The sequence below is a fragment of the Phaseolus vulgaris genome, chromosome 3 (assembly GCF_000499845.2).
Source record: "Phaseolus vulgaris cultivar G19833 chromosome 3, P. vulgaris v2.0, whole genome shotgun sequence".
NCBI lineage: Eukaryota > Viridiplantae > Streptophyta > Magnoliopsida > Fabales > Fabaceae > Phaseolus > Phaseolus vulgaris.
In genome coordinates this window covers 21693611-21714158 of record NC_023757.2, presented here as the reverse complement: position 1 = coordinate 21714158, position 20548 = coordinate 21693611, and the positions used below count along the sequence as shown (strand labels likewise).

Below are 20548 nucleotides of genomic sequence, written 5' to 3'. Positions count from 1 at the left end.
ACTTTCTCTCTTCCCTTTTTCAGTAACTTACCTAATTCTGAAAGTTTAAAAGAGTAACTTACCTAATCTTGAAAATTCCTTGAAAATTCCTGAGATAAGTTTTTACGATACTGATCGCTCACACCTCAGAAAAAACAAAAATTGTTTTGAAACCTAATTGACTACAGATTTTAAAATCATTGCAATTTTATATGACTAAAGTGACTTAACTTTGTTAGTCTCCACTAATGCCAATACCACTAAAAAAAAGTTGTCATTAATTATCAACATTTTATTGTAAAGAGTCATTGAATTTTAAAGCTAGATGGTCCTCATATATCTATCTATATAAACAAGTTGTAGTGGTTTACTATGCACAATCAAAGAGTCATTGAAAAGCCAAGAGTCATTGAAAAACAATTGGTGTGTCTTAGCAATAAGACAAGAATCACTTAAGAAGTTATGTTGGTGATGAGATATATTACAATTTTTGCAGAACTATTTTTTCACTTAATGCCATAATTGGAAAGAAGTCTTGAATGCCATAGTTGGAAAGAAAACAACTTAGAAAGAAGTCTTGAATGCCATAGTTGGAAAGAAAACAACTTATGATTGATGGTAGTGTTATTCGCAGAAATAGCAGGGGTATGATTAAAAGAAGGAAAGAATATTCTTGGTGTTTAACATAAGATGATAGATGATTAAGATAGAATTAAAAAAATACATTAATGTCAGGAAACTTGGAAACACTTATAAGATTTTTATTAATTTCAATAATATTTAATTTCAGGAACATACAAAGACTGATTAAGAGTAAATGTACATGCATTGGGTGGTATGGTATAAGTTGCAGAACCAATATTAAGAATTCTATTTTCACCATATGAGTACCAGCTTGTACGTTTTTGGTGAAGTTGGTACTATATCATGAGTAATGTTTCGAGTGTCCAGATACCAAAGAGATACTGTACACAAAGCCTCACTATCCTCATTAACCGAAGAGAAAACACCGAAACTATGAGCACTAATATTGTTTTGACATTTTGGACATTCATGATCATATCTATGCCAGCAGTTAATTGTGTGAAATGTGCGATCATGTATTTGACCAAGAAGAAGAAAAACAATTGTTCCAAGTATTGGAATTGTGATTTCTTTATCCAAAAGATCACGAAGCAAAATTGGTAGAGTGAGAATATCCACGACCTCCTCTGTTTTGTTGAAAAGAATTACTGTTACGATTGAGTGGAGCGTTATTGGAAACAAGATTAGCTTGTAGAAGCAGCTATTCCATGCACGAGTCTTCTAAAAAATTTCTTCTCATTGGTCATGGTGGTTAAATCTGTTATTAAATTCATCATCTGCATCTTTGTACTTTGGAGGAACAACAAAACTGTCAGAAAGCTTGAAATCTGGCAAGAAAGCTTGAAATCTGGAAAGAACTTGCAGTTGTGTCATATGAAGAAATTATAATTGTATTAAAAGTATAGGGAATAAAGGAAAGAGAAGAGAACTGTTTTACAGCACTATTTTCATTAATATAATGTAGATGTTATCTGTTTTACAGCACTATTTTCATTATAGACGGTCTCTTTGATGAGAAATTTAAATTTAATATTTAAAAAAGGAGCACAAATAAGTGAAGTAAAGTTTATTTATTTGTTCATTTATATATGAAGGCATGTCCTGCATCCGAACATAAGACTGCTTATTAAGGGGCGTAACACAGAACCACCAGTTCAGTAGCAAATAGATGAAGGCACAAAAGCTGCCACTGGACAGCATTAAGCGTTGACGATCTCTCCACCTACAAACAACCAAAGAATGTGTAAGCAAACTTTCAACACAGTTGTTACAGTAAAAGGCATAAAGAGAATAATAAGTGACGCACCATTTGGATGGAGGACTTGACCAGTATAGTAGGAAGAGTCCTGACAAGTTGCCAAGAACAAATAACACGGAGCAATCTCACTAGGCTGAGCCGCACGCTTCATTGGAACCTCACACCCCAAGTTCTGAACCAATTCACCAGACTTGGAAGCAGGTTGTATTGGCGTCCAAACTGGGCCAGGTGCAACAGCATTCACCCTGATTCCCCTACTCACCAGTTGCTGAGAAAGACCTCTCGTGAAGGCAACAATAGCTCCCTTAGTAGCGGTGTAGTCCAACGCTTCTGGATTCCCATTGTAGGCGTTAACTGAAGTGGAGTTGATGATGGAGCTCCCTTTTCTCATGTGCTTCAGCGCATGCCTACACAAATATGTTCCACTCATTAGGGTCATCACATATATATGTTTCATTCTATCATAAGGTCAAAAATCAATGATGTTTTGTACTTGACCAAAAAGAACTGTGAAAAGATATTGGTCCCGAAGACTCTTTCAATCTGCTGTTGTGTGATTTCCTCTACAGAGTTTGTTAAATGCTGCTCAGCTGCATTGTTCACTAGAACATCAACGCGTCCATATTCTTTCACAACCAGGTCAATCACCTGTTTGCAGTTCTCATCAAAGCCAATATCCGCCGCTATTGCTAATGGATCATCTGCACCACCTGTTTTAGCTTCTAGCAGCATCTTCAGAGTATCATCTTTATCCCTGTCCTCATGGCCCTTAACGTATGTGAAAGCCACAGTTGCACCCTCTTTGGCGAAACACAGGCAAACCGCTCTGCCAATTCCTGAGTCACCTCCTGTCACCAACGCCACCTTTCCCTGTATATGTCCACACCAATAAACTAAACATTCCTCTAACTTCTAAGCAAAAAGACTTACACTGACACCATGGTAAAAAAATATATGTTTACACTCTTAAAAACTAAAACATGATATTGTGTTTGGTAAATTATGGTGCCTATACCTGAAGTTTATTGGCGGGCTTGTAGTCTTTATGTATGGTTTGTGGGAGTGGATCCATTACATGTTCTTTTCCTGGCTGAGTTTTCTGGCTCTGAGGTGGGAACTTGGAGTCCTTATTGGTGGCCATTTTTGGTGAAGAAAGAGTTTGTGAAGGAAACGTTGAAGTATATGTGTATGGTAGGAGGAAGTGGTGTTTATATATAGATGGTTTGAGTTAGGTGGTATGAATTTACGTGTTGTTGAGCTGAGGGGACGTGTATTTTGTAGGGATGAGTAAGGAAAGAATAGGTGGCAAGTGAGGTGTGATGATGGCATGGCACGTAAAAGAGGAACTACCAACGTGTCATTTATAGGCACTGGTATGGACTCCATGCGGTGGAGTTTAGAAGCATGTGTGATAGATATCACCACCAAAGTTTAGAAGCATCTGTTAATAATATTTGACAGGTATGTATAATGGTTTTTATAAGTATCACCATGAACGACCAACTTCAAGACACTCACTTAAGTTACAGGTGCTGATTAATAAATGAACTTAGATAATGTGTGCAAGTCCTTTTAAATCTTAATTAACGTTTTAATCACCTTGTTGTTGGAATAATGCATATTACTTTAAAGGGTCAAAATATATCATCTTGGACCATAACAGTTCGACTCCAGAATCTTTGAACAAAAAAATCATATATTTGATTGAGATTACATCAAGCTATTAGCAATTTAATAAACTTTCATTATATTTTATTTTATTTTAAATGACGAACTGTTACCTATTTTTTTAACAATTTTTATAAATTTTCCTTAGCAATAAATTTTATAACATTTTTTAAAGTTTAACTTAATTATTAATTTAATGTTATTGATCTAAAAATATATAGTTAATATTTAAAAATTATTTTTTTATAATTGCTAATTAAAAAAAATTATAAATGAAATATATAACTTTAAATACAAAGATATGTAAATTGAAATTACAGTCATATCGTGTCAGTTAGGTTTCGATAGAGTTATTCTTAATAGTTTAAAAAACTGAAATTTAAGAGTTTTAAAAAATGTAATTGGCCATCTGGCATATTTATATCGATATTTATAATAATATATAAAGTTGATATTTTAAATTTTTTAAGATACTTTTTATTTATTTCATATTGGTTTTAATAAAAATAAAACAATTATAATATATTTATCAAAATTTAAATATTTTTATGACGTGCTTGATGAGGTGAAATTTTGTGAGCTTGAAGAAAGAATTTTATGTAGATGAGAAATGAACACCAAAATTCACCTGAAAATGATATTTTTAATGCTAAAATCAAAATAATGAGTATTCACTAAAAAAACGTGTTTTTTTAACTATTTTTTTAAATATATATGAGATTGACACTTTTCATAAATAAATAACGTGTTTTTATTGGACATGTGTTACTCAAACACTCATAATATACTTATTGAATTTTTTATAATTCTAACACAATTTTTATATAATTTTAAAAAATAAAATATATTAATTTTTTAAAAATTTAAATTTATATAATAAATTTTTATTATAGAAATAAAAAACAAATTATTTTAAAATAGCATAAAAAAAACTTTTTAAAGTGAATTTATATAATTTAAAATTATAGTGTGCTACATTTTAAAAATATACATATCTTGGTCCGTATTAGTGTATCTGTGATACCTATATTGTGATGGTTATTTTTAATAAACCTCATTAAAATGTATTATTTTAATTTTATTATTTTTAATTGATTTTATCCTCTCCCTTCCGTTGTCAGAAACTCAACCCAACCTCCTTTACCGAAGTTCACTCTTCTTCAATAACCCTAATTAAAAAGAAATTCTCACTATCCTCATATCCTCAGGTAAACGATTATAATCTCAATCCTCCTTCCTTTATCTCAATCTCTCATCCTCCTCGCAGATCACACTTTACCCCTCCTTTGAGATACAATGTCAAGCTTGCATGCGGTGACTTTTCCGTCATCCGCCTCCAGCAGGGTGACAACACAGTCGTCGTGTACGCGGGCGTCGCTGACCAGATCAATTGGCCGCTGACGAAGGACGAGACTGCCGTCAAAGTAGACGATTCATACTACTTCTTGTTCCAACTGTTGGAACACTCTCTCCGGTTGGTTTCCTCGTTTCACTATTTCTGCTTAATTGTTCTTTATTATTTTCTTTTTTATAGTTGTTTGTAGTATTTGGTTGCCAAGTCCCTGGTGAGTTGAGTGAGAGCCAATGATTTGAATTTGACGCAAATCTCTTTTCACCTCTTTCTGTCATACATGTGCACACTAAATTGTGTTATACGACTTTAGTTCATGCAATTGATCTTTCTGGTCAACTTTAGTCATTAATGAAAAATAAATGAATTGATGTGTAATATGTTATCGATTTCTCGTACCATTGATGTCACTCTTATGAATTTTATTGTATTAGATTTGGTTGGTACATAAATTGATTGTATTAGATTTGGTTGGTACAGAGCTTGTCGTAATTGGCAGAAATACTTGTTGGTCTTTTGATGGGGATTAACTAAAGATTTGATTCTAATAAGCAAGGAGTGAATCTATATAAGAAACTGTTACATAAATTTCAACTCAAACTAAGACAATGAGGTTAAGTGTTCCTCTGTTGCTCAAACTTCTCATGTCTATTCAATTAGATACTTCAACTTGCAATTAGATTCCTAACAAAACTAATTTGGAGTGACGGAGTCATGAGACTAAAGTGAAACAATTTAACATAAAGGACAAAATTAGAACCAAAAGTTCAATTTGAACCAAAAATAAATCATTTCCACCAATGAATTAAGATGTATAGGTACTTCTCCGTGTGGCTTTAATTTGAAGGCTGTGAGTTGTTATGGATGGAATAGACATATCCTGATACATTATGGAGTCGAAAATTTTAAACTTCATTATAGAGTCGAATTTTTTTGTCCCAATAAATAAACAAATGAAACTTCTATTTTATTTTATCGTGAAAATTTCATATAAGTCATATTGATGAATTTCTGTGCCACAAAACACCTATCTTTTTGCAGTACAATTTTCGAGGAAACAACTATCTTATACCAAGTCCAATTATTTATGTTGATAAATGCACATTACTAGTTGGTACTTTTCTTTGCAACTATGAATTTTGAAACATTCACAATGAAAATCTATTTCCTAAATAGCTAGTAATTAAAATAATGATTCTCCTCTTTAAACTAAGTTCCTCTCATTTATATATACTAAGATAAGCCAGAAAAGTTTGCCCTGCTTAGAGGGTCATTGTTGTGACGTATAATTGAGGCTAATTCTGAGAAAAATGTAGCCTGCAATAGATGAACATAATGAGGCATATGTAGCTCATCATAGCCATTCAGGGTATATTGTACCAGTGAGTGGTGGTGCCTCCAACTTATAGCCCTCCACAATACCATCTTATGCTCCTCCATACAATAGCAATAATGTTAGGGGTCCTATCATCAAGACACAACGAAGGTCAACTGGTTTTTGTCGTTGTCTTGATGATCCTGGAAACTGAGACTAAGAACCATGAATCGACCTTGTGGATTCATTATTTTATTTTTTTCTTTAGTATAAACATCAAGCAATTGACATAGTATGGTTGTTTATTGTCTAAGGTTTGGTCACTTGCTTCTGCCCTTGTGTTACATTCGGATTGATAGCAGAAATAATAGAAAAAGGCAATAAAAGTAAGTTTTAATTAAAAATTGCATTCATGACCACAATATATTCGACTGATGACTCATAATGGTTATATCTGCTACTATTTTTCTTTCATCTATGCAGCTTGCACCTGTAATGGGACTATTTATGGCACACTATTAGCTCTAAGCGAGCTTGCATGCTTGTACTCATGCGATTACAGGTCCAAAATGAGGGCACAATATGACTTGCCAGAGGCTCCATGTATAGATTGCTTAGTTCATTTTTGTTTTAAAACCTGTGCTCTATGTCAAGAGTATAGAGAACTCAAAAATCATGGATTTGACTTGACCATAGGTAATTCCATTTTTAACTTGTTGCTAACAAATATATTGTACATCTCATCATCTTTAGGATCTCTACTGTCTTAATCTTATTTGTTTATCTCATGTCCATACTTCTTTTCTATATTTGATTTCGAATATTAGTGAATTATCAAACACCATATGGGTTTTTGCTGCTAAATAATGCGTTGAATACTTGTCCTATATAAGCATAATGAGCTTGATATAGCAGGAAATTTCAAAGGGACAAACTTCATCGTCAATTTTAAGATACTATACTTTCATTGAATATGACTAGAGGGATGCAAAATTACATGTTTCTTTTCATGACAAGTTAACCTTATTTTCCTGATTGGAACTAATCTATTGGTCAAACTGCTTTGATATGATCCTTTGTCATCTTTCTCCCTCTAGATCTTACTTTTGAGCTAGAGTAATATACTGCTATATTTTTAGGATCTTGTGAATGGATTATTTTTACAACCATCCTATTCTTTTGTAGTACTGATATATAATTAATTTAAATTTCATAAGCCGAGATTCTCCTTAGAAATTTAATAAAGTCAGTTTTACTAACACAATATTAAGTTGAGTGAACTTGCTTAAATGGTCAAATAGTTGTTCTGCATAAATATTGTATCTTGAAGGTTTCTACTAGAGTGCAAACACTAGCTACCAAGATAGGATTTGAAAGGGTAAAATGATTTGTCTGTTTCATTTGCAGAGTTGGTTAAACATACAAACTAGGAACAATTTTGAATGAATTGATAAAAAACAAATTAGAAGGATTTTATTTGAATCTAAATTCAAATGTAGATTGGAGGGCTTTAAAAAACTAATATAAACACTTATTAAGATCAAAGTTCCCCTACTGATCAACATTCACATATAGACAACTGGGTGTATATATATTATGTAAGAATTTATTGGCCTAATGAAGTTAGAGAAAAATGCCACTGGACTAGAGAGTTGGAGAAAATAGAGACACCGATAAATGCAACACATAAATAATCAGTATTGTATGTTCAAAAATTGATTAAATTTTTTTGTCAAAACCATGTTGTTTATTACTTTTAAAATACAATAAAAATTAAATATAAAACATTGAATAAATAGAAGGTAAATCTTGATATCTCTTATAGTCCTACACTATACTGTCAAAAAAACATCTGAAAAAAACATCTGTTATTTCTTGTTGAATAGTTTTTTTTTTCAATAATTTTTTCATTTTCATCCAATTATTTTATAGACTTTTTAGTTTGATATTTTTTTTAATAAGTTAATGCAATCTCTCTTTTTCATTATTTTTAATAAGCAACTATAATAACACCTAATATATTTTATTAACTTTACTTTCATTGATTACTGTTATTTTTTTCGCATTCTTTCGCTTTTGTTTAGCTTCCTACTTTTCCCACCTCTCTCTCTCAAACTCAATGATACTCAATGATGATAATTTTTTTTGGTTTGAAGGTCTCATCCTTCTTCATTTCTTGGAATCTTCTTCTTTCCCTATGCAATATCTTTCTTCTGATACGTCCACATCAAACCTTGTGTTCTTTTTGCATAAACAACAAGACAACCTTCTTGTTGCATGGTTTTTGGCTTCAATGACTTCCTCAATGCATACTCAAATGGTAGGCCTTCAGACTACTCATCACATGGATAAGCTAAATGTTACTATGCATCCCATACAAAAGCCAAGATTCGAAAACTCAAAATTCAAATGAAATCTCTTAAACGTGATTGCACCATCTCTGCTTATCTTCTTTGATATCAAGACATTGACTCCCTTGATGTTACTGGAGCCACTATCTTGTCGGACGACCACATTGACACCATCTTTGACTGTCTACCTGAAGAGTACGACGATTTCATCACCTCTATTACTTCCAGGCTTGACCCGTATACTATTGAAGATATTGAAGCCCTTCTCTTGGCACAAAAAAACGCTTTGAGAAGCACATAAATCTTGAGCGATTTTCCATTCAAGCCAATGCTACCTTCACTCAATGGACTCCTTCATTGTCTTAACAGTCTTCTTCTCACTCAAACAACTCTTGCGGTAGTCGTGGTTCTTCAAGACCTTATAAAAGTAATAACCGTTAATCTTATTTCAATAATCACAACAATTCTCGGAACCTTTTCATTCGTCTTCGTCCCAACAACAACGAGTTTAGTATCAACTCTGTTTCAAATTTGGTCACACTGCATTACTGATGATTGATTTACGACAAGTGAACCGTGTTTTCAGAAGTAATAATTTGTCCCAAAGGATGGATATCGAACCCACAAGAAACAGTTGAGTAATCAAGTAAAAGATTCACTAAATAGAAAATAAAATAATAAAATTTGTTGGGAGTTTGTTATGATTGCAATAATTAAAAAGAAAACACGTCAAAGAGTTTGTTACTTCAATTGGAAAAATTGGGATTGGGGTTCATCCTTCTTACTCTTTTGTATTTTGATTAACATGGTAATATTCTATCTTTTGAATGATATTGATGTCCATATAAAAATCATTTATATTGATTCCTAGTATAAAATTCTTAAGAAAGTCTCCTAAATATCGATTCTTCGCATATTTATAAAAACTTCTTATCATTATGATTAGACGTTGATAACAATTAACATTTGAAATATATTCCTAGTATTTAAATATGTTAAGCATTATCATTTGGGTCAGAAACTTATAAGTACTTTCCAGTCAAATCTAAGGATCTAGATCATAGAAACAAACATTACAAATAAAATGACAATACCAATCATCAATTAAGAAGATATATTATATTTAAATATCACCTCAATACATAAGAGTTTGAACAAATTACTCTCAATCCCAAAAGGTAAAACTAGCCACTCATGTTGGCTATTACAAGCATGGAGAGCAAGAAAAGAAGATCCAGGATGTTTCTCCTTGACGGTTGTCTCCTCTAGGGTTTCTAACACATTTTATTCTCCCACTTGGATTCCAATACACTCAATGATGTCTAGGGTTATGCCTCAAGCCTCACATTTAACCTAGTTGGGTTTGGGCTAAGTGAATTCTCGTTTGGGTGTTATTGGACTCGCCTGGGCGAGTTGCACGAAAATGGCCCAACGTCACTGGAGTGATTTCGCCTGGGCAAGATTGGGCTCGCTTGGGCGAGATCCTCTGGGGGCTTCTAGCTTGGGTGAGTTTAGGTGAGTGTTGGTGCATTCCAGCTTTCTCTTTTTAGCTTTGTATATTCTCCTTTTGCCAATGCCTCCTCCAATTTGGGCACTCCCTCCATTGTTTGTGATCCTCTGTGGTATTAAGACATGGGAGTCACACACCATATCATCTCTTATCCATCTGCTTTCTCCAAGAAAAACACATATACTAGTAATGATAGTGTTCAACTCGAGAATGGTTTAGGTAAGAAAATTTGTGATAGTGGCTATGCTTTTCTTTCCTCCACCAATTCTAATCAAACTTTTACTTTGCATAACTTGTTACATGTTCCATCCATAAGTAAAAATCTCATAAGTGTTTCTCAGTTTGCTAGAGACATTGGAGTTTTCTTTTAATTTTTTCCTAATCAGTTTACAAAGGGGATAATACTGCAAGGAAAAATTTGTGATGGCTTATATGTTTTTACAAACTTGCAATGTGTTGTTTCTTGTTCTGCTAATACTTGTTTTGTAAATACAAATCTAAATTCTTATGATCTATGGCATAAATGCCTTGGACATTCTTCTTCTAGGATTGTTCAATATGTTATGCATACAAATAACGTTCCATTCAATAAAAATGTTTCTTTCTATGACTTGTGTGTTCAAGCTAAATCTCGCCAACTTCCTTTCTCATCTTCACACACTATATACATTACTCTGTTGCAACTTATTTTTGTTGATATTTGGGGACTTTCACATATCGTGTCCACCACTGGTTCTCTCTATTATATTGCTTTTCTTGACGCGTTTTCCAGGTTCACTTGGATATATCTTCTAACATCCAAGTCTCAAGCCACTGATGCCTTTTTTACCCTTCAAAGTTCTTGTGGAAACGCAAACTGGTCACAGTATTAAAAGTGTTCAAAGCGACAAGGCAAAGGAGTTCTTATCTCTTACTCGCGTTCTGCACAACTTCAGAATTGTTCATAGACTCACTTGCCCACACAACCATGAGAAAAATGGCTCCATTGAACGTAAGCATCGAAATGTTGCTGACACTAGGTTGGCTCTTCTCGCTTTTTCATCTCTTCCTCTTAAGTACTAGGGTGAGGCTTTTACTTCCATAGTTCATATAATAAATATTTTACCCACTCCAACGTTGCACAACATCAGTCTCTATGAAAAACTATTTTATGTAAAACATGACTATAATTTTCTAAAGGTTTTTGGATGCACTTGTTATTCGTTATTACGTCCTTACAATTAATATAAATTTGATTTTTGTTCATATTTATGCTTGTTTGTTGGCTATAATGTTCAACACAAAGGCTATGTTTGTTTAACTCCTTTTGGTAAAGAGGATTATCTCCCGACATGTCATTTTTAATGAATATATTTTTCCCTTAACCATGCTACATAATCCTTTTCTTACTATGAAGACAACAATAAGGGAGAAGATTTTTCTTATATGTTTAGTCTGGTGATCAAACCAACTATTATTCAACATCAATTCCCTTCACCTCTCTCAGATAAAATATATTTGTAATCTTCTACGACAAACCAACATGCTTCACTCCAAGCGACAACCTACTCCCATGGTTTCATGTATGCGTCTTACAATTGATCAATTTGTCTTTGCTGACAACCCTTCTCTGTACCAATCCATTGTAGGATCTCTTCAGTATGTCACCATTACTCGTCCTAAGCTTTCTTTTTCGTCAACAAAGTTTGTCAGTACATGCATCGTCCTCAATTAAGTCATTAGCAAGCTGTCAAACAGATTCTTCGCTACATAGTTGGAACTTCTACATATGGGCTTTGTCTTTCTTCCTCTCCCACCTATTTTATCAACGAATTCAGTGATTCAGATTGAGCCACTAACCTGGATGATCGCAAGTCTACAACTGAATATTGCATTTTTGTTGAAAACAACTTGGTACATAAATGTCACTGAGACTGAGTACATAAATGTTGTTGCTACGCTTGCTGATTCATTTGGATCCAGTCCCTAATGCATGAACTTTGTATCACATCTCCAACGCCGAAGCTTTACTCGAATAACCTCAGTCCAATTCAACTTGTAGCAAATCCTCTATTGAACTCACACTCCAAGCACTTTGAAATTCATTAGCACTTCGTGTGTGATAATGTTCAAGGTCATCGTCTCACTTTTGTTCACCTTCCATCTTAGTTCTAAATAGTTGATATCCTTACGAAACAGGTTTTTGGTGCAGCGTTTCATAGATGTAAACCTAAACTTAGGGTTCTTGATCAATCTCCCATAAGTTTAAGGGGGTTGTCAAGAAAGAGCATGTTACACTTTCATACTCCTTTAAATATAAGTTTCATTTAATACATTTAAATTATTTTAAATTGTTAATAAAATTAATTATGTAATACTTTTACAATATAAAAGAACATAACTAAACTATTTTAAGAATAATGAAAAAACTAAATCTAATTCGAGATGTTAAATTAGTAAAACCCTTAATACAATATCCTAAAAGTAAATCGAAAACTTTAATCGGAAAGCTAAAACTGAGTACGTTAATCAGAAATTGATAATTAAATGTTTAAAAAAGTTATATTACAAAAAATAATATGGAAGTCTGACATTAAGTGAATTATACAAACATGACAACCTAATTTAATTTGAACAATTTACGTAGGTTTTTAATATAAAGATGAACGAACTATCTATGAGATCTTGTCCCAGATGGGAGCCTTCTTTGTTGTCTTAGTGGACGTATCGATGGAGGTGGGCTATCGTTGCCATGGTTTTCCCCTTGGTTGTTGTCAGATGAAATATTGAACCCTATTGAAGGCCTTCTCGGCCGATAACAAAGCATGTTAGGAACTGGAAGAAATGCGGAGGGTGGTGTAAGTTGATGGCGCTTGATGGTAGGGAAATTGGGCAGAAATATTGTGGTGGTACTCTATAAAGATGAATATTTTTAGTGGTTGATTAGGACCGATTGAAGTTTGACTTATTGTCCAAATTGTGCAACATTTTAAGAAGACCCAACATGATGAGGGTGACTTTCGAAAGGGTGGGGTTGACTGTCGAATGGCGTGTCGTATTGTTGTTTTAAAAAATAATTAATGTACTGTTTAATAAAATTACAATATGAAATATGTACATATTGAACTTACATCGTCTTTAAACGTGACAAGTTCCCCATCAATTGGGAGCCCAAGTTGAACTGTGACATCTTCTAAGGTGATTTTCATCTCTCCGAGTAGTAAATAAAAGGTGTGCATTTCAGTTCTTCACCTCTCTACTATTGTCGTAACTAGATGGTGATTTATGTCAATGTTCTTCAAATTCAATATGTTTCCAAACCTAACATGTTAAATTAAATTTTTGACTATTTGATCAAGTCATTTGGAATGTTTGAGAACCTAGATTGCATGTCGTCTAGGCCTTATGAAGTTCAATTTTATCTAGTTCGAAATTAAGATTATTGGTATATTTATATGAGATCAAATTTCATATTGCACCCCTACATGCGCGGTAAGGAATTAAACAGATAGAAAACTAGTCATATACATAATGAAATAGATGAACCACTTTTAAATAAGCCAAACAAATGTTCTTACAGTAGGAAAGAAGCCCACAATTGAGCAAACTGTTCATATCGACAATAGTAAAATGTAGACTCTTGTACTATTTTTCTATTTTTTATAAGACAATTTATTGAATTAAATTCACAATTTTTTTTATGTAATTTATACGCATATAATTATAACAAATTACTCTAAATCAATAGAAATAATAGTTTTCTACATATAAAACAATTTCTCATAACATTTTTTGAACATATTTAAAAAATTATGGAGTATTCCTACATTCATTAGTTAAATAATTTTAGGCTTTAACTTTATGCATTATGTTTTTACGGTTTTTCGGTTCATCATTTCGGATACAACTTCGAGTTTTATGTTTCAAGTTAAGATTTTCAATTAAGATTTTCGGTTAAAGTTATTGAGAATCAAAGTTTTCGGTTAGCGTTTTCAGTTTTAACTTTTTGATTAAAGTTTCTGGTTTATTTTTAACGTCTTGAATTTAGGGTTTTATCAATTTAACTTCTCAGATTTGATTCAGTTTGATATATTTTTTTTTTAAAAATAGTTTAATTATGCTTTTTTATATTATAAAATATTACATAATTAATTTTATTAAATTTTTTAAATATATTAAACGAAACTTATATTTAGAAGAGTATGAAAGCATAACATGCTAATTTTTTTTATATTTACTGAAATAGATCCGTGAGTTTTTATTTTTCAAGTTGAGAAAGATTTCTTATGTTAAAATTTTCGGTATCGTTATTCTGTTTTGCTTTTTCGATATGTTTATTGTTTTCACAAATGCTCATTTTATATCTATACTAAGATTGAAAGAATTAGTTTTGATTTTCCTGACGTTAATTATCAATTAAACCCAAAAGTTATGCACTAAGCATGATTTCAATAGCCAAATACAATGAACCAAAGTAGTCCACCTAGGCACAAGTTTAATGACCCAAAGACATGTTTTGTTCCACGACTTTTCTATAAATAGTAGATCAACTGACATGTGATCATCTATGCATGCACGCTTCTTGTTTTGAATTTTCAAAGTGATTACTTTTGCATGCATTGTTCTAGAGGTTCGCAGTGTTGACTGAATATTGAATCTTTGCAAATTTTGATCAACAACAGTAATATAGGCATGTGAAATTGAATGTGGTAGTTGATTGCCTAAGTGAAATAGAATTAAAATAGATATTTATCGTAAATGTCTCAACATAATCGCTTAATTTAGAAAAATGAGTTCTATGAAAGTGGTCATTTGTGGAATACTCCATAATACATGCATGCAACATAATATTTGTCATATATCACCTCAACAAATTAAAATCACATGTCTCCAATTTGTGTCCCCTTTCTTCTCCCCCAATAACTTTTGTCACGTCAATTAATATAACACTTTCCATAAAATGAAATTAATAGTGTTAACGTTAACATATTTAATCTTTTACCAAACTCGTAAATCAAATTATCTAAAAACATAACATCTAAAAATATATATAAAAAAATATCCTTATAAAAAAATTACAACACCTAAGAAAATTAAAAAAAAAAGTAAAAAATATTAAAAATAATTTGTAGGAGATCTCACATTATAACTTGAGATATAAAAACATTTCATAATATATAAGTATACAAATTTTATCTTTAATAAAAAAATATTTTATCAATTTATACCAATTTACAAAATATCATAATCTATTTTTAATTCTAAATGATTGACGAAATTATTTCTGAAAAAAATATCCAAATACCAAATTCAACCTCTATAAAACTTCCGTGAAGTCAGAGAAATTTTTGGAAAAATTTAAGAAAAAATATATTTTTTATAAAAAAATTCTTCCAACAGTTTTTGTACTTGTAAGCATGATATTTTTTTGAATTGGTGCTTACAAGCAAAGTTACCCATATTTATAATTTTTTTAAAATGTATTTGTACTGGCACGAACAGACGACTCACTGAGTCGGTCAGAATCCCGAACCATCTGACCATTTGATCACGATAAAAGGTCACGCGACGACACGTGGTTAGCGTCCATGACGACAAGCCATGGGTTGACAAAGTCAGCAGAGTTAATCTACAATTAAGAGCTATTTAGCGCAACCCTAAACAAGAACCAACCTTCTAATCCGACCCTCCAACGAAGGCCCATTAAGGTAATATAAATAGCGCAAATTCCAAGAATCAGGTATGTCATTATCTACAGTACTCTAACAACCGAGTGCCAACACCCTGACTGACTTGATCGTCGGCGTGCCTTCTGCAGATATCATCCCAGCCTGTGCTACAAGACGACCGAGAGAAAGAAGGTGAAGTAGGAAGCTGAGAGTGATAACGATCGACCGAAGGGAGGAGCAAGACAATCGTTCTTTAGGCTCCAACACCCGTTCGAGAATAATTGGCGCCCACCGTGGGGTTGAGAGGATCAGTGCGAAGAAACATTGGTAGATGGTATCAACCCGAAGCATGGCAAGCGAGAGGATGTCAGAGGCAGATCAAGCGGCAATGCTGATGGCTCTGCAGAAAGAGTTGGTCGAGATGAATAGGACGCACGAAGACAAGATCAGGAACCTCAAAAAGGAGAATTAGGAAATGAAGAAGCTTGTAGAGGGAGGACCGTCCATAGACCCGACCAATCAGGACGATAGGTCTTTTGCCACTGCTGCCGGTCCTCAGACTGAGAGAGAACCAAAGAACAAGGTCCTACCTTGGAGATGGATGGTGAATCCCACCCGAACAAGTCGTTGAACACGACCGGAACTGCAATAACTAGTCGTCGCCACCCTTTCACTGACTTTGTCATGGAAGTTCCCCAACCGGACAAGTGGAAGGGGTTCAACAGGGACCGTTACGATGGAATGATCGACCCGGACGAGCACATGGATGCAGATACCACCCACACGAGTCTATATACCACTGATGACACAGTCATATCCCGGGTCTTCCCCACTTCTCTGAACGGAGGCGCTTTGAACTGGTTCACGAAGCTCCCTCCTAATTATGTTGACAGTTTTGAGACGTTGGTGGATAAGTTCGAAGTCCAGTTTGCTACCAGCCGGCCCCATCACCTGACGTCCATCGCCCTAGTCAGCATCCGCTAGGAGAAGGGAGAATCGTTGAGAAAATTTATCGACCGATTCGGGAAGGACGCCATGAGCATCCGAAATCTCAGTCCTGATGTGGCGTTGCACCACATGCTCACGGCCCTACGATTGGGTCCTTTTGCAGATAACTTATGCATGCAACTTGATACAAGCTTGGACAAACTTAGGCGCCGAGCTGCTAAGGTCATGCAACTGGAAGAATTGCGCGAGTTCAGAAACTAGGCTCAGGCAGAGGCAAGTGGTGAGAAGAAGGATGATAAGGAGCGACAAGGGAAGTTCGGATCTGGACGAGGAGACCCCAGGCGGGATAATCGTGGCCCTCGGTTCTCACGCTATACACCTCTCAATGCTGATAGGGGGAAGATTATGCAAGAAGCCCTTAGTGCAGAACTGATGCCACCACCCAGAAGGGCCCTAAGTCCTGATAACGTCGACCGCAACAAGAAGTGTCACTATCATCAGAATACCGTTCATTCGACTGAAGAATGTCAGACCCTGAAAGAAAAGATAGAAGAGCTGATACAGACCGGGCACTTGCGCCGCTTCGTCTAAGGCAGTCGTACTATGAGGCATTCCCCCGCGCAGGGAAGAAACATCAAGGAAAAGAGATCACACACCTCCAAGGGCGGGAGGACGATCGGTGATAGGAACACCGCACGAGGAGGGACGACCCTCCAAGGGATGACCGAAGGAGGGGCCGTGAAGTGATAAACACCATAGCTGGTGGATTCGCTAGGGAGGCAACTCAAACAGCGCCAGGAAGAAGCATCTGCGCGTTGTGCACTAGGTCAATTATGTGGCCATTCGGCTGAGGATGTCACCTATCACGTTCATAGATGAAGACTTCAAGGGTGTCGACCCTTCCTAGGATGACCCAATGGTGATGTCGGTTGACATTGACAACTTCACAGGCGACATCTTGACGATCCATGTGGATCAAAAGGTTGCAAGGGAGTGCTACGCAAAGAGCCTAAGAGTGGAACCCACTCGTCAGAAGGCGATTGGTAGTCGATCACCCAAGCGTAAGATGCCTGGACGAGGGAGGTCTCCTCAAAGAGATGTGTGACCAGCAGAGCATGCAGTCGCCATGATCGATCTCGATCATCAAGAGGTGGAACTAAGGCTTGAAGCGAAGAACGAGTTGCGTCATGTCCAACAATGGCAACCGCTGATGCCGAGCTCATACATCAAGCTTTGAAGAAGAATGTTGATCTTTTTCACTTGGACGACCGTCGAGGTACCAGGCGTGAACCCTGAAGTCATAAGCCACAGACCTTCGATCTACAAAGAAGCGCGCTCGGTCGCGCAAATGAAGAGAAATCATGGAGAATAAAAAAGGCTCGCGGCCAGAGCAGACACCGAGAAGCTCCTAGCAGCCGGGTTCATCCGAGAAGCCCGGTATACTACTTGGTTGGCCAATGTAGTCATGATCACCAAATCCACTGGCAAGTGGCGAATGTGCATTGACTATAAAGACTTGAACAAAGCGTGCCTGAAGGACTCATATCCCTTGCCAAACATCAATCGACTGTTGATGAGGTGGTCGGACACAGAGTGCTAAGCTTCCTAGACGCTTACTCTGGTTATAACCAGATAAGCATGCACCCCAAAAACAAATAGAAGACGACCTTCACGACCGATGGCGCAAATTACTTCTATGAAGTGATGTCGTTCGGCCTATGTGGATGGATCGTCCAATAAGACCGCTTGCGGCGCAGGGGTCGTCCTAGAAGGACCAGACGACTTACTAGTTGAACAAGCATTGCAGTTTGCCTTCAAGGCAACAAACAATTAGGCCGAGTACAAAGCCATCTTGGCCAGCCTCAACCTCACCCATGACCTCGGAGCCCACGAGGTAGTGTGCAAAATTGACTCCCAGTTTGTTGTCGGCCAGATCAAAGGCGAATTCGAAGTCAAGGAGCCCCTACTCTAGATATACTACCACACGGTCGACAATTCAATTTTCAAATTCGATAAGGTCATCATCAAACACATACGCCGACAGGACAATGAACGAGCAGATGCGCTATCTCGCCTTGCTTCCACAAAGAAGCAAAGCCACCATCGATCAGTCCTTCAGATTCATCTGAAACAGCTGAGCGTGGGGGATGTCGAATGCTTGGCCATTACCGAAGCCAATACTTGGATAAGTCCAATCATCCAATATTTGAAGCATGGAACGTGCAAATCGGGCGATGAGAAAGCGATCAGACTGCAATGCGCCCAATACACGATGATCGGTCAGAATCTGTATCGGAGAGGCTATTCAACGCCACTCCTAAAATGCCTCACCAAAGGACAAGCACAATACGTGCTACAAGAGATTCATGACGGAGCGTGTGATAACCACTCTGGAGCACGAACAATGACGGGCAAAGTTATCCGGGAAGGGTACTATTGGTCGACCGTCCAAGGAGATTGTGCAGAATACGTGAAGAAATGCTTGAAGTGCCAAGAGTTTGGTCCCCTGCATCACTCAAAATCGGAGGATCTCCACATCATGACATCGCCATGGCCGTTTGCCATATGGAGGATGGACATCATCGACCCTTTCTCGCCCAACAAAGGTCAAACGAAACACCTACTGGTCACGGTGGACTACTTCACAAAGTGGATAGAGGACGAGCCTCTCGCTTCTATATCGGCCAAAAATGTCCAAAACTTTGTTTGAAAGAATATCGTGTGTTGATTTGGGGTGCTGAACATTATCATATCGGACAACGAATGGTAGTTCATCAATCGAGGGCTTCAGACCTATTATGGTGACCTCGATATCAAATTTGTGACCAGCTTGGTCGAACATCCTCAGACGAACGGTCAAGTCGAAGTCGCTAACAAAGTCCTCTTGAACGAGTTGAAGAAGAGACTTGGCGTAACAAAGGGAAGGTGGACAGAGGAACCTGTTAGAAGTCCTGTGGGCATATCGGTGCACACCTCAGACGACGACACAAGACACGCCGTATAGCCTCATGTACGACACTGAAGCCATGATCCCGATAGAAGTGGGTGAGTCGTCCATCAGATGACAACTCTTCGATTTATACATAAATCAAGAAAGCCTGGCGGTTGGGTTTGACCTCATCAATGAACTTCGCGACAAGAGCAAAATCTGCGAGGCTGCATGCAAGCTGCGGGCGGCAAGAAGATACAACACGAAGGTTCGACCAAGAAGCTGGAGACCTTGTTTGGAGGATGCGCAGTGATGTTAGGAAGTCTGACAACAAGTCGCTGCCCTGTTGGCCTCCAACCGTTGCAGCTCAGCTATCTGTGCCGCATCGAGCTCCCGCTCAACAGCCTGATCGCATAGCTTCTTCTAATAAGTTGTTTTCGCGTTAACAACTTGTTTCAGGCTGCTCGACACCTCAAAGAGCTCGTGCTCCAAGCGGGAGACCTTCTCCACGCACCAACCGCGCACCGTTGCCTCGTGTCGGGTTATCAGACCTCGGCATATCATCTTTATGTCATCCTCGAGCAAGTCGTCCTCAGGGACCGCCCAGATTAGTTCTTCAGTGCTGGGAGGCGGATTCACACTTCCCCCCCCCCAACAAAGCGCAAGTCACCCCCCAACACCGATAGGGGTGACTACTGAACGGCCGCCACCGGCATGGCGACTGTGGTTGGAATAGACCGGTTGAAGTCATCAGTCGGCTGGGAGTCGAGGTTGATGGTCGTTTGAAACCCTTCTGTGCCCTCTTCTTTGGATTTTTCTGGGATTGCCCTGCTCGGGCCTCTGTCTGCAGGGTCTCGGGGCTCGAACGCCCTTTCTTCTCCTTAACACGATCTTTGAAGGCTTTCAACATGCCGACCGCTTGGGGGACTTCTCTTTTTGCGATTGTTGCAGCAAAAACAAAGTGTTAGTGAAAATTCCAAGAAACGACAGAAGGTCTAAGATGTTA

At 36.6% G+C, this 20548-nt stretch overlaps 1 protein-coding gene and 1 long non-coding RNA gene across 2 annotated transcripts; one reads left to right on the top strand and one right to left on the bottom strand.

Annotated features, from left to right (window-relative positions):
- Window positions 1-1615: 1615 nt before the first annotated feature.
- Window positions 1616-3030, bottom strand: LOC137806863 (glucose and ribitol dehydrogenase-like). Its single transcript, XM_068607201.1, has 4 exons — window positions 2838-3030; window positions 2316-2692; window positions 1871-2229; window positions 1616-1786 (listed from the first exon to the last, which is right to left on the bottom strand). The coding sequence occupies exons 1-4, from the start codon at window positions 2961-2963 to the stop codon at window positions 1764-1766; spliced, it is 885 nt and encodes a 294-aa protein (XP_068463302.1). The 5' UTR covers window positions 2964-3030; the 3' UTR covers window positions 1616-1763.
- A 1751-nt stretch (window positions 3031-4781) lies between these two features.
- Window positions 4782-6948, top strand: LOC137806858 (uncharacterized). The gene is made up of 3 exons (XR_011080438.1): window positions 4782-4964; window positions 6471-6542; window positions 6640-6948. It is a non-coding gene; the product is annotated as an uncharacterized lncRNA (long non-coding RNA).
- Window positions 6949-20548: the final 13600 nt, after the last annotated feature.

What these genes read in the sequence shown, in the direction of transcription:
- LOC137806863 (XM_068607201.1), bottom strand. Translation starts at nt 2,963, where the DNA reads ATGGCCACCAATAAGGACTCCAAGTTCCCACCTCAGAGCCAGAAAACT. An exon ending in AGCCCGCCAATAAACTTCAG is followed by an intron (nt 2,693 to 2,837) that starts GTATAGGCACCA and finishes GGACATATACAG; the next exon opens with GGAAAGGTGGCGTTGGTGAC. An exon ending in TCAAGTCCTCCATCCAAATG is followed by an intron (nt 1,787 to 1,870) that starts GTGCGTCACTTA and finishes GGTTGTTTGTAG; the next exon opens with GTGGAGAGATCGTCAACGCT.